We start from the raw sequence: 14,354 nt of genomic DNA on the forward strand, positions 1-14,354 counted from the left end.
TGCTTGCTTTTTTTTTCGGTCACGCTGGTATTACCCTGGGTTTTAGCCAGCTTGATAAATAGAGGAAGTTGAATGCATTCCCGGCCTCCCTGATGTCATGGTTTGGGGCACTCTGCAACTGTGGGAGGTTTCAGTTAATCCTAGCAATTGGTGAGTTTGCTGTTCTTCTCAGAGTAGCTTCTCTGTTCCATGCCATGTCTTACATAAGTTGATACGGTTCCTTTTGTGACTTGCCCTTTCCTTTCAATGATGTAAGAACCCCAAACATTGGCAGTCACTACGTTTTGTTACTGATGTTCTGGTGCTGATCGCTGATCGGATCCTGATTCCTGTTTAGCTTCTCCAGGAGATGAAGGCTGGTGGGTGTGTGGTGGCAACAGCGGCAAGGAGGGATGCAGAGGCTGAAGGATGGGCCGTTCTGGCATTTTCACATCATTGCTTTTAACATTCTTTTCCACTAGTTGCTGAAGTGAGTTCCTGCTCCCTGGCTGGGACACCAGTTTCTTGGCTCTGAGACCAGAAGTCTCTGTGCTCCCAGTCAGACCTTTCTAATGGGTTTAGAACAGGAGGGGAGATGACATCAGCTGAGCAAGAGATGGCTTTGCCTCCCGTTTCCCCTCCTCCTGAGCTTGGTGGAGGAGCTCTGCCTGGCTCTCCCTCTGTTTGGCTTTTCTTCACTAGAAGAAATATAGTTAATTGTATAAGGAATGCATGCATACATGTTTGTGTTTTATGGAATAGCAGTTTGGCTTCATCTTTTCCCACAACACAGTCCTACTTAAGGAGACTTGGTGGGTTTCCTTCCAGGCTTTTTTGTATGCATTCACCCTTGAAGCTATATAAATAAGCATACATGTATATAGCTTTCATTGTTTCTTAACATGTCCGGGGGTGTGTGTGTGTGTGTGTATAAAATATGTATAGATATAATGAAGAAACTTGATTTTTTCACTTGATCTATATGCATTTACAATCTGTATGTCAGCATATCTAAATCAACTTCATTTTTTGAAGCATTGTATAATATTCCATAATACAGATGTGCCATTATGTATTTAACTATTCATCTATTGATGGATACTTAGGCTTCCCCCCACCTCACAAAGCTACAATGACAGTATTTATGTGTATATTTTTGTGTATATGTGCCAATATTTCTATAGGGACAACCTCTGGAATTAGAATTTCTACATCAAAAAGTATACACATTTAAAATTTCAAAACATAGCTAAACTACTTTCAAAGTTTACATTTCCACCAACAGTGTATGCAAGTGTTTATTTCCCCACATGTTCTCCAGCTTTGGATATTATTAGGCTTTTTAATTTTTTCATCCACTGGGAAAAACAAATGTCATTGTTGCTTGTCCTACTTTTTTACCTGAAAGTGTTCCAAAGGAACAAACAGAGCCTCCTATTGTCATTAATAAACTGGATTACCAGGAACCACTTAAGTGTGCTTTATTGTGGTCGTCAATAAGGTTTTGGAAGAGGTAGTGTGCTTGAGTTGTGAAATTTCATCAAAATATTATCAGAAATCTCTGTGTAGAAAATCTTCATTTTCACAAATGTTAAATGAAATTCTTTCCATACTCAAGTCACAATTGATTGGTTTCTTTGATTATTTACATGTTTTTTCAGTTGTTAATCCCACATTCATTCCATGTTGAGCACTGGGACATGTATTTGCAATTTGTTCATTGTAGGACAGGACAACATGGTTGGCCTTCATTTTGTCTTCATTAAACATTGTTTAAGCATATTGGACTTTATTAAGAACTATTTCCTTTTATTTTTCCTCTTAAAGAACATATTGTGATCAATAGAAACTCACTATGATTCCTCATTTCTTCTTATTTCTCTATCTCACATGAGAAGATACCATTACGTGAAGTGACTGTCATCTTCAAGCTAATAACTGTAGCAATGTTTTGATTTTTAAGTAAAGCATGATGGAATATTCTAAAAGATACAAGTCAGGTTGTCAGCAATGCTGTCTGCCTTGGGTGGGCACCCTATTTCCTTTCCTCAGTGTGCATCTGGGCTTGCCCTCACTCATGTCATTACCAATGTCCCCCCCTCCTCCTCCTCCTTTCAATTCTGAGCCAAACTTAATAATCAACAGACAGTCATTTTTTCAGCCCTTTGGTGAAAGAATTCTGCCCTGGCACAGGATACATAAATGCCCCAGTCCTTGATATCAAGGAGTTTAGGTTCTAGGGAAGTTAAGTCACAAACACATGGAGAAATACTGAACCAAGCAGAGTCTCTAGAAGGGGCCACCCCAGCCCAGATCTTGTCCAATCACTTCATTGTCCAGTGCTCCTGTGATGCTGTTAATGAAACCTTAGACCAAGCAGTAGTGCATGCTACTAAAACATCAACAAGGTCAGCCCCCAACCTGGCTTTGGGCTTGTTCTTCTAGTCTATGTAAGTTCCTTAAGAGCAAGGTTTGCCTCCTCCATTTCTTTGGTAGCACGACTGCCAAGTTCAAGCTGTGAATGTGCAGCAGGGGCTTCGTAGGGCCCCAGCTGATGGACTGACTACAGCATTGGAGCGTGATGCTGCCAGGAACACTCACTTCCCATTGGTCTAATTTTCTTTACTTTTTTTCATTTTCAGATGTACGCGGAGTGAGTTTCTCTACCTTTTTTCCTGAACCTCTTGTCAGGTGAGTGAGACTATTTCTGTGTGATAATGTTGTAGAAATGAACATGTTGGTTGGGTTGAGGTTTTTTCTTTCCTATTTCCCTCCCTTCATCCCAAATTCCTATCCCCAGAACAACTTTATTCTTTTTTGTTTGTTTGTTTTTTGTTTTGTTTTGTTTGTTTGTTTGTTTGTTTGTTTTTTGAGACAGAGTCTCACTCTGTTGCCCGGGCTAGAGTGAGTGCCGTGGCATCAGCCTAGCTCACAGCAACCTCAAACTCCTGGGCTCAAGCGATCCTCCTGCCTCAGCCTCCCGAGTAGCTGGGACTACAGGCATGCGCCACCATGCCCAGCTAATTTTTTTTTCTATATATTTTTAGTTGTCCATCTAATTTCTTTCTATTTTTTTAGTAGAGACAGGGTCTCGCTCTTGCTCAGGCTGGTCTCGAGCTCCTGAACTCAAACGATCCGCCTGCCTTGGCCTCCCAAGTGCTAGGATTACAGGTGTGAGCCACCGCACCCTTACAGGTAGAACCTTAGCTAAAATTGTTTGTTTTGTTTTTAACTCCTAACTCTCACTTGAAGCTCTCTCTTCTTCAGACATTTTCTTTTCCTTGGAGATTCTGTTACTGACTCATTCCTCTTTGCTTTTGAATAGACTTCAGAAGTGGGTATAGGTTTTGAAGTTAGGTGGTGCAGGGACAGCTGGGGAAGGAGAATGATCATTTATGTAGAATTCCTTGGTTTTTTTCCCACTGTTTTCCCCTTTCCCCCTCCTGGACTTGCTTCCCTGGCTGCAACAGCTTTCGTCTTGTTTTGAAACAGACCTAAGGGCTGTGCGCACGCAGCTTTCAAAGGCGCCTTCCAACCAGATTTCTGCCCCCACCCCCTTCTACATAGAAATTCTGAAGCCACGCTTTCTATTTCTTTTGAGACTCAGAAATAGTGGTTATTTCTGCGATTTCGTTGACATAAATTATCAAAATCTTGTGAACAGTGCAAATATTTATTATCATTAATGTAAATTAGAATTATCCTATTATAATTTATATGCTAAATAACACACATAGCCATTCTAATAGATACTAGTAAGTTGTTGTTATAAATGAGGTTAAATCACCTGAGCAGGGTCACACAGCTAGCAGTTGGCCAAGCTGGGACTTGAAGCAGGAATGGGCATGGTGTGGTGACAAAAGCAAGGAATATCGGTGGGGGGCAGTTGGCTTTCCGGAGCACTTCACTTCCTCTCCAGTGTGATCTCCTGAATGATACAAACCATATGCCTCTGCCCATCCCTGCCCCATAAGAAGTATCCTATTTCTCTCCTCTACATACTGATAGAATTATTTTGCAGCAATACATTCTGGACCAAATCAATTAAAAAAATCTTTGTTGAGTGCCTGCCGTGGAGGTTGGGGGGAGGTGGAGACCAAGCCTATATAGGAGAGGCCAGCTGTGTTCCAGGGCCTTGTTTTGGTTTTTAGGCCAAGTTGAGTCTCATGGACCATGAAGAGAAAGTGACTTTTAAGTTTGTTTGGTTTTTTTAAAAATCACTATTTATTTGGCCATACCAACGACCAGTGAATCTAAGTAGTGGCTATAAGCTCTTGAGGGCAGGAAAGATTATCTGTCTTGTTTATTGCAGTATCTCGGGTCCCTAGCGTAGTTCCTTGCATGTAGTAGAACCTCTGTAAATATTTTTAAACAAGATGAATGAATGCAGGGAATAATTCTGAAATCTGTTTATGTTTAGCATTGGAGTATACTGTAAACTTGTCTTCTAATCATGCTTGTAATCATAGCTAACACTTCTTGACTATACTAAGACTTCCATTACATTACTTCATTTGATCCCTCCAGAATCCTATGAAATAGGCCTTATCTTACCTCCATTTTTTCAGATGAAGAATTTGAGGTCCAGAGAGGCTAAGGAAACAGTCTAAGGTTACATTGTAAGTGGTGGAGCTTAGATTTGAAGGCAGGCAGATGGCTCTACCACGCATGCTCCTGAATCCCCTGCTATTCTTCTCCTTTGTGTGTGTTGAACATAATTTCTGTGAGCACTGGAGGCAGACGCTGAAGAGCGAGGGGAGAGAGAAGAAGTAGGCTTTCCCCTTGCCTTGGGTAATTCACACGTGAACAATCAAGAGCATGGTGGATTGCAAGTAGGAGAATAGAGAAATTTGGAGATGAATGAGGGAGCCAATAAACAAAACATCTCTCACAAGGGTTTTTGAGTATATATTTATTTTAAGTGCATAATTTATTTCTAATCTTGCACATCTGATATGGATGTACTCTAAAGCTTCTTTTTTTCTGCATTAGAAAGCACTTAATGCTTATTAAGAAAATCATTTTGCACTGCGAAGACCAAACAAATCATTTCCTTCCATTTGATTCTAGAGATGTGAAAGCTTCACGTTGCAGTCATGCCACATGGTCCAGCATCGACTTGACTTTGTGCTGTGATAAGTAACACACAGAGTTGCTGTTTTTGAGTTCCTATTCAGCACTTACCAGTCAACCCAGTTTCTGTCATATTCAGGACATGGCTTTTTTTGGCATATGAGATGTTGTCTCTCTTACTACAGCAATGCTGGCTTTAGTTCTTGATGACCTTATCTTCCAAAAATTTTGTTGCTGCAGTTCAGAATGGTTCCTTTTGTCCTATATTTATTCAAATTACCTCAATTTACAAGATTTGAAATCGCTGCTAGACGTTTCTGTGAGCATTCTGGAGAAATCTGTAAATAGTCTGCTTTGATTTATTTAATGGGTAAAAATGTAAGGGCTTTCCTTGTCAGATTTTGGCATCAGGGTCATGATAGCCTTGTAAAAATGAGTTAGGACAGGCTTTCTTTTTCTTTTCTTTGAATTTTTGTGAGATTGGGATTCTTTTTTTTTTTTTTTTTTGTTTGAGACAGAGTCTCGCTCTGTTGCCCGGGCTAGAGTAAGTGCCGTGGCGTCAGCCTAGTTCACAGCAACCTCAAACTCCTGGGCTTAAGCAATCCTACTGCCTCAGCCTCCCGAGTAGCTGGGACTACAGGCATGCACCACCATGCCTGGCTAATTTCTTCTGTATATATATTTAGTTGGCCAGATAATTTCTTTCTATTTTTAGTAGAGACGGGGTCTCGCTCTTGCTCAGGCTGGTCTCAAACTCCTGACCTCAAGCGATCCACCCGCCTCGGCCTCCCAGAGTGCTAGGATTACAGGCGTGAGCCACCGCGCCCGGCCTGAGATTGGGATTCTTGTTCCTTAAATATTTGATAGAATTGTCGGTGAAACTATCTGAGCCTTGGAGTTTTCTTTGTGGGAAAATTTTTGAGACTTTTGATGGTTATATGTCCTATTCACATTTACTATTTCTTCCTGATTCCTTCTTGGTAGGTTGTATTTTTTCCTAGGGATTTGTCCATTGACAGTTGAACAATTCAAATCAATTGCTTTTTTCACTTTTTGTTCTTGCTTTATCTACACTGAGAACCTCTTCACTACCTCCCTTTTTAATTTCCCCTTCTGCTAGTCTTATTAGCCAACACATATGACTCAATGTAAATAGCTCAAAGGCATAGAGTTTCTAGAACACTTAGGGGACAATTATCATACTTCATGTTACTCAGGTCAAAAATATTGATCATTGCATATGTCATAGCAGCTATGCTATAATTTACAGTGATATCAAGCTATTTCCCCCTTTTAATCTTACTCTTTAACTATTTATATCTAGATAAAGATAGATTTATCATTTATTGCCATTATGATAAATGTACTATTTTATATATTTTAAAAAATATGATAGTGATACTATTTAATGAAATTGAAGAACTCTAGAACAATTTTTTGGAGTGGGTTTATTAAGCAGCACACTGGTGTACAGTCATGTGGGTTGTGCACTGTACAATCTGAGAGGTTGCCCTTTACATCAGAGTCCATAACCTAAAAGGGGGCCCTGGACTAAGATGAATTTGAGATAATCTTTAATGAGTGGCTGCCTAGTGTCAAAGTCTAGATTTTACTGTTTAAATGCTAGCAAATAGTTTTCTCTGTAATTGATGCTATCCTTAGCACCTTAAAAACTTGCTAAGAACCGGTGGCTATTCAAATCATCTTTGTCGATGACCTAGATAGCATTGAGCTAACCTGGAGTGTACCAAAAGATTAAGAAATGTTGAAATGTTCCAGGTGAAAAAGAGAAAAATGGCTTTTATGTACAATGAGGAAATGTTTCAAAATCCACAGATTTCCCTCTTGGGAAGTCTACATCAATGATCCTAGAGACCTTATGATCTAACAGGCTGTTCTCAGTTGATGCAGAATACAATACGAGCTCCATTATTTCAAATACCATAAAACTTCTCCTTCTATTAGCAAATATATGTTCAGCCTTGAGAAAACATCTTCCAGTCTTGACAGCTGAAAGCAGTCTTTTCAGTGGTGCCAGTCTGTAGTAAGTTCTTGACCCAAGTTCTTTTTTCAAGATGACTGCTGGAATTATCTTTCATTCTGGCCTCTCCTACCTTCATTTGGGAGTCAAGTACATGTTCTCTTCAGTGAAAAGGCACGGTTTATTTTGATCAGAGGCCCAAGTCACAGCACATAATAATCAGTCAGCATGTACTCTGCATATACTAATTCAACTTTGACCGTATCTTGTACACCACGTAAGTCCTGCTCTATGAGTTGGCAAAGCTCAAGAATGAGTTTGTAGAAATTTGAAATCATACGATAGCATCTTGAATTTCTTGATTTCTCTCACCTGCTAAACTCAAAACATTTTACTTACAAAGAGACAAATTCTCAGGAGGGTGGCCTTGTGGTCTTGTAGAAAGAGTAGGGGGTCTGCCGAGTAGCCAAATGACTGTGACCATCCCCTAGAGCATGCTGGGCCTCTTTCTTCATCTGTAGAATGAAGGTTTGAGCTTAGGTAATATCCTAGTTCCTTTCTAGAAATAAACTGCTCTGATATTCTTCCCAGAGCTCAACTTAGATATTTGTGCATTAAATCTTCTAAGTCAACTGCACTAATTCCAGAAAGAGTCAAGTTTAAGGCATTTATATAGGAGAAAGTTTTTCTGTAGAGCCTTAGTTCACTAAATAATGGCTTTTTTTTTTTTTTTTAAGAGCAGTGCTTTTGGAGGGGTAACAGTTCAGAAACTTAAAAAATATATTTTTAAACTTTATTGAAACTTCTTATGACATACATGTAAGTGTACAATTCAGTGAATTTCACAAACTGACTACACCCATGTAACTGACACAGAATATTGCCTGTACCTCAGAAGGTCTCTTGTGCCCACTTCTAATACTATTGTAACTCCCTCCCTTCCAAGAATAACCACTCTCCCGACTTCTCACTCCATTGATTAATTTTGCCTGCTTTTGTTTCTCATAAGAATGGAATCGTGTATAATATGCATTCCATTATGTCTGGTTTCCTCGGCTAACATTATATTTCTGAGATTCATCAATATTGCTGTGTGTAGCTGTAGCAGACACTTAAATTTTTCCTCCAGGGAGACATTGATACATCTTTGCACAACTATATTACCATTCCCATTTGAGCGAGTCATTTGAGAAGATCAATAATACGCCATTATGAACAAAGAGAGTATAAAAGTGCTGAAGAAGAGGGACAAATCAGAGGCTTTTTATAATTTATTAACATATTATTAACATATAATGCAATTTATTACTGTAAAATATGTAAGGTCTCTTGAAGGAGGATTTACCTCCTGGTCTAAGACATTACTGCACCACGTCAAGGAAAGAATCGCTCTCCTGGTACTGGTTATTAGATTGCTGGCTATTAGATTACAGGATTCTTAAAGATTGCCAGCTTTGCCTTCAGAGCAAATTGAATAAATTGTGGTTTATTTATGCCATTATTTCCATGCCACCAACCTCTCAGTCCCTGCACTACCTGACCCTGCACATACTAGGTACAAGATAGATATTTGTTGAATGAATGAATGAAGAGTACAGCTAACACTTGAAGTGTATTCACAGTGCCAGCCACTGTGCAGGGATCTCTTGTTTACTCAGTACAACAGCACTATCAGGTTGGCGCTGTTATCACAATTTGCCAGATGGGGAAACCTGACCATTGAAAATAACTTGTCCAAAGTCACTCAGACATTACATGACAGAGCTGAGACCTTTGAACTCAGGCTCTTTAGTCTTCACCACTATGTGTGCACACCGTATCTCGGGTTTGCAGAGGCTGCAGTGGTGGCTGGATTCATGGGTCCCCTTGGCCAAGAGCTCTGCTAACTGAGAACACACAGCCTAGTTTGTCCCGGCCACTTCCTTCTGGCTGTGCAGAGAGAGCCTGCTCAGGGGACTCTAACTGCCCCCCTACACTTGTGCCTGAGCCCTGGAGTGGGTCGCGTTCCTGGCTGTCTCCTTCCACCCTCAGCACCCCACACCAGCCTCCACTCCTAGTGCTGACTGCCTGTCATGGGGTTATGTTGGCCAAGTCCTGGCCTCGAGAAGATCGGACACAATCTTAGCATTTGCAGTTCTCTCTGTGTGCTGAGCTCTCCCCAGTGCCTGCCCCACCTCCACCACAGGTATCTCATCTACTTAACTCCTATCCAGCCCGCACATCTCATCTCGTACATATTGGCCCTTGGTAAATATTTTTTGAATGAATAAATAAATGAATGGTAAGTGTGGCTTTTAAATTCAGTTCTGATGTAAAGCTTTGCTTTTTAAAAATGTTGACTCTTTGCCCTCTTGGCTACTAAAATGCAAGCAATGATGATAAAATAATATGCAATTAAGAAGAAATGCAACGTACTTATCCTTTTACAGTATAAAACATAAATAGGAGCTGGGCACAGTATTGCGCATCTTTAGTCCCAGCTACTTGGGAGACTGAGGTGGGAGGATCACTTGAGGCCAGGAGTTTGAGGCTGCAGTGAGCTATTTTTGTGCCTGTGAATAGCCACTGTTCTCCAGGCTGGGCAACAGAGCGAGACGCCCAGCTCTTTAAAAAAAAATTTTAAAAGAGAAAAAAACATAAATAGGAATAGATTATTTAAAAGATCCTGTGACCCTTTCTGATTCTTACTGTAGTCTTTAATCAGTTTATATAGTGGTTATAATTATGTATGTAACCTTTTGGGTTTTTAATTTCTTCTCTTGATATTTTGCATGTGTTGATGCTTTCCATAAATCCACATGGACTGCTTTGCTTATCGTTTTAATATACTATCCTACTGGGTGACCCTACCACGATAAACGTGGGTTTTGCTTTTTGTAGCCAGTGCCCAGCTGGTATCACTGAGTCTCTGGAACCACAGTAATTTAAAGGAAGCAGGGTTGCAGGTTGCCTCGGTTGAGGAATGACCTTTTGGGCATTTCTGTGTTGCATGGCAGCTGTGATGATCTGTTTTCCTCTTATTTTATTCCAGGATGGTTTTCTCTGGCAGGCAGTGTGGGCGTGTTGGCAGACCCGAAGAAGTTTTACTGATCTTCAAGATATTTCTCGTCATCATTTGTCTTCATGTCGTTCTGGTTACATCCCTGGAAGGTAAGGTGCCTGTTTTCCTTCTTTTTTTTTCCTGTTTATCTGTTTATATGTATGTGTGTTTTGTTATTTGGGATTTTTTTACTGTGGTAAAATATACATAACATAATATTTACCATTTTAACCATCTTTAAGTAGACAGTTATTTGGCATTAAGTATGTTCACAGTTTTGTGCAACCATCACCACTATTTCCAGAATGTTGTCATCATCCCAAATAGAAATTCCGTACTCATTAAACAATAACTCCTTGTTTCCTTTTTTCTTCCTCTTCCCGATAACCTCTATTCTTTTTGTCTCTTTTCATTTGCCTATTCCTGGTACCTCATATAAGTAGAATCATACAATATTTGTTCTTTTGTGTCTGGCTTCACTTCACTTATCATAATGTTTTCAAGGTTTATCCATATTGTAGCATGCGTCAGAATTTCATTCCTTTTTAAGGCTGAATAATATTCCACTGCATATATAGACAACGTTTTGTTTATCCATTCATCCACTGATGGACGTTTAGGTTGTTTTCACCTTTTGGCTCTTGTGAATCATGCTGCTGTGTATATCAGAGGACAGGTATCTGTTTGAGTCACCGCTTTCAATTCTTTGAGTTATATACCTAGGAGTAGAATTGCTGGATCATATGATAACTCCGTGTTTAACATCTTGGTGAACTGCCAGACTGTTTTCCATAGTGGCTGCACCATTTTACATTCCTACAAGCAAGGCACAAGGATTCCAGTTTCTCCACATCCTTGACAACACTTGGTATTTTCTGTTGTTCTCGTAATGGATGTGAAGTGGTATCTCATTGTGGTTTTGATTTGCATTTCCTTAATGATTAATGATATTGAGCATCTTTGTGTGTGCTTATTGGCCATTTGTATATCTTCTTTGGAGAAATGTCTATTCAAGTCCTTTGCCTATTTTTGAATTGGGTTGTCTGGGTTTTTATTGAGTTTTGGAGTTCTTTATATGCTCTGGATATTAATCCCTTATCAGGTATATAATTTATAAATATTTTCTTCCATTCTGGGGGGTATTTTTTCACTCTCTTAATAGTGTCATTTTATGCATAGAATTTTAAAATTTTGATGAAGTTCGATTTATCTATTTTTACTTTTGTTGTCTGTGCTTTGGTGTTATAGCCAAGAAAACATTGCCAAATCCAGTGTCATGAAGACTTTCCCGTTTTCTTCTAGGAGTTTTATAGTTTTTAGGTCTTATGTTTAGGTTCTTTAATCCACTTAGAGTTGATTTTTGTATATGGTGTAAGGTGAGGATCCAACTTCATTCTTGTGCATGTGAATATTCAGTTTTCCCAGCACCATTTGTTGAAAAGACTGTTCTTTCCCCATTGAATGGTCTTAACACCTTTGTCAAAAATCATTTAACCATATAGGTGAGGGCTTATTTCTGGTCTTTATTTGTTTTTAAAAGTATCTGCTTGAAGGCAGTACCATATGGAAATTTAAAGGCAGTGGAGAATCAGCCAAATGAAGGAGTCTGGTGTTTTCAGAAAAGGGGGTCTTTCAAAGCTTATGAAACAAGGAGAAAAGGTTCCTGAGGAAGGCAGTAAAAGGCCAGCAATACTGGGGCTGCAATTTCTGTGGGCACAACTACCAAAAGCAAATGTAAAGAATCCTCATTACAGATGAGACTAGAAAATGAATGTTATTTAAGAAGACATTATTAAGGACACACCTTCCTTATTCAAAAGAAGGTGGCAGGACCAAGGACTCTTTATTAGCTAAAACAAAAATCCACCAGCAGCAAAGAACAACAACATAAGCAAACAAACAGAACACACATACAAATTCACATTCACACGCACAGACTGAATGGAAAACTTCCCAACAAGCTAACACATGATTGACAATCCTTCAAAATGTAGGCACTGGGGCATGTTGTCAAGAAGCCACCGTACTTTCAAAAAAGAAATGATGAGAACTAAATGTGTGCTGATGGCTTATAATGTGCAAGGTTCCTACATGCTTTACATGTGTTCACTCTCTTAATCTCAGTCAAATCTAGGAAGGGAAGGTCCTGGTCTTAGCCCCATTTTCCAGACCAAGAAGCTGAGGCTCAGAGAGATAAGTAACTTGTCCAAATTTGTTAGCGCCTAGGAAGTGGCAGAGCTGGGATTTGAACTCAGGGGTCTGCCTCTAGATTTTGTGCTTGTAACCATGAAACCAGGATTCTCAAATTTGAGTGTATATCAGAATGCCCTGGAAGGCTTATTGAGGTACAGATTGCCAGGTCCTTCCCCCTGAGTTTGTGATTTAGTGTGTCTGGGGTGGGACCTGAGAATTGACATCTAAGCAAACTCCCAGGTGATGCTGGGGCAACCGGTGTAGGGACTATACTTTGAGTGAGAACCACTGCCTACACAAGTCATGGAAGACATAAACAAGGAGAAAAGGAGAGAAAACTCCCCCTGATATATATCATGGGATACAAAGTCTGTTGTTGTGGCCATGTGATGTTTATATAAACTATGCTCACACACATCATCTCCTTAGGGCATTAAGACATCACTGTGGGATTGGCAGGGCAAAAATCAAATGTCCCCACTTTACTGATGAGTAAATGTCCCCAGGGAACGTTATTGGTTAGCCAGTGGCGGAGCCCAGACTAGATGCTAGATCTTCAGTCTCACGTTTCGGTGCTTTTTCCATCACAGGGTAGAGGAGGCAGGAAAGTGGAACACAAGGGAAAAAAATTCATCCAAGTGAAAGCTGTTCATTAGAAATGTCTTTTTGGAAAATTATATTTTGAAATGATGAAAACAGGGGCAGGTAAATAGGAAAGTGCATGGTTCAGAAATAAACTAGAATAGGGGAAAAGCTGAGTGATCACTTAAGGCAGCTGAATGTATTCCTTGCTCCAGAGCTCTGATGAATTGATTTCTTAAAGCAGTGGTTCTCAAAGTGTGGCCCCAGACAAGTAGCATCGGCATCACCTGTCTCTCAGAACTTCCAATAATGATCACTTTGATTAGCACTCACCATGTGCCAGCCACCGTTCTAAGCCCTTACAAAAGCCGACCTCATTTAAAGCTCACTTGATAACCCTTTGAAATTGGGGCCGGGTGTGGTGGCTCACTCCTGTAATCCTAGCACTCTGGGAGGCCGAGGCGGGAGGATCGCTCGAGGTCAGGAGTTTGAGACCAGCCTGAGCAAGAGCGAGACACCCCTCCCCCCATCTCTACTAAAAAAATAGAAAGAAATTAGCTGGACAACTAAAAATATATATAGAAAAAATTAGCCGGGCATGGTGGCGCATGCCTGTAGTCCCAGCTACTCGGGAGGCTGAGGCAGGAGGATCACTTGAGTCCAGGAGTTTGAGGTTGCTGTGAGCTAGGTTTGATGCCATGGCACTCTAGCTGGGGCAATAGAGTAAGACTCTGTCAAAAAAAAAAAAAAAAACACCTTTGAAATTGGCACTATTATTAGCTCATTTTACAGATCAGGAAACTGAGGCACAGAGGAGGTAAGCAACTTGCCGTAGGTCAGTTAAGAGGCTGCAGAGTTGCAAGTCAAACTCAGGCCATCTGTCTCCAAAGTTTGCGTGTTGAACCTCCATACACTGCCTTGCAGTGTTCTCAACCTCTCTGCTGTGCTGGGTTCAGTTGCTTGGTCGTTGCAAATCTGTGGATTGAAAATGAAGGTGGAATCCATAATTGTGAGCATCACTGAATGTTGTTCGGGATCACCCAGGTGGTTCATAGGCACCGTCTCCCTGAACAGCTTTGCACTGAGGCAGGTTCTTTGTTGTTCTGGATGGCTTGGGTCTGGTCTTTGATGAAGGCCAAGGAGACTGACCTGCACTTCTACATTTGGTTGTCAGTTGTGCGGTAATGAGCGCCTGCTGTGTGCCCAGCGGCACTGGCTGCTGAGAGAACGTCGTCTCTGACTCCAGGGAATTTCCGTTCCAGTTGGAGAGACATGACTATGACGCATGAGAACAATATAAGCTGTAGCTAAGTCCTAAAGTGTGAGTCAGTGCTATAGGGCTTTCACGTGTGGCCCTTGGCCAGCTGTGTGGATTAGTCTAGTTAAATTCGAAGCCACCTGTAGCAGATGCTATTGGTGCCCTGCCCATATCCCCTTGGCCCACCGCAGAGGTCACCTCAGTTCCTGTGGATGCTGACAGCTTTCATGTGTCCTGACTGAGAATGA

The 14,354-nt window shown here is 40.6% G+C and overlaps 1 protein-coding gene across 9 annotated transcripts in view; it reads left to right on the top strand.

The window, feature by feature from the left end:
- The first annotated feature begins 10,065 nt into the window (after positions 1–10,065).
- Positions 10,066–14,354, top strand: part of ADGRG2 (adhesion G protein-coupled receptor G2) — a 65,366-nt gene continuing 61,077 nt past the window's right edge. For all 9 annotated transcript variants that reach the window (XM_069464489.1, XM_069464498.1, XM_069464492.1 and 6 more), the window contains exon 1: positions 10,066–10,183. In XM_069464489.1, the coding sequence (XP_069320590.1) occupies positions 10,066–10,183 (118 nt within the window). The remainder of the gene's footprint in view (positions 10,184–14,354) is intronic.

Source organism: Eulemur rufifrons, chromosome 30, assembly GCF_041146395.1.
Source record: "Eulemur rufifrons isolate Redbay chromosome 30, OSU_ERuf_1, whole genome shotgun sequence".
NCBI classification, from domain to species: Eukaryota; Metazoa; Chordata; class Mammalia; order Primates; family Lemuridae; genus Eulemur; species Eulemur rufifrons.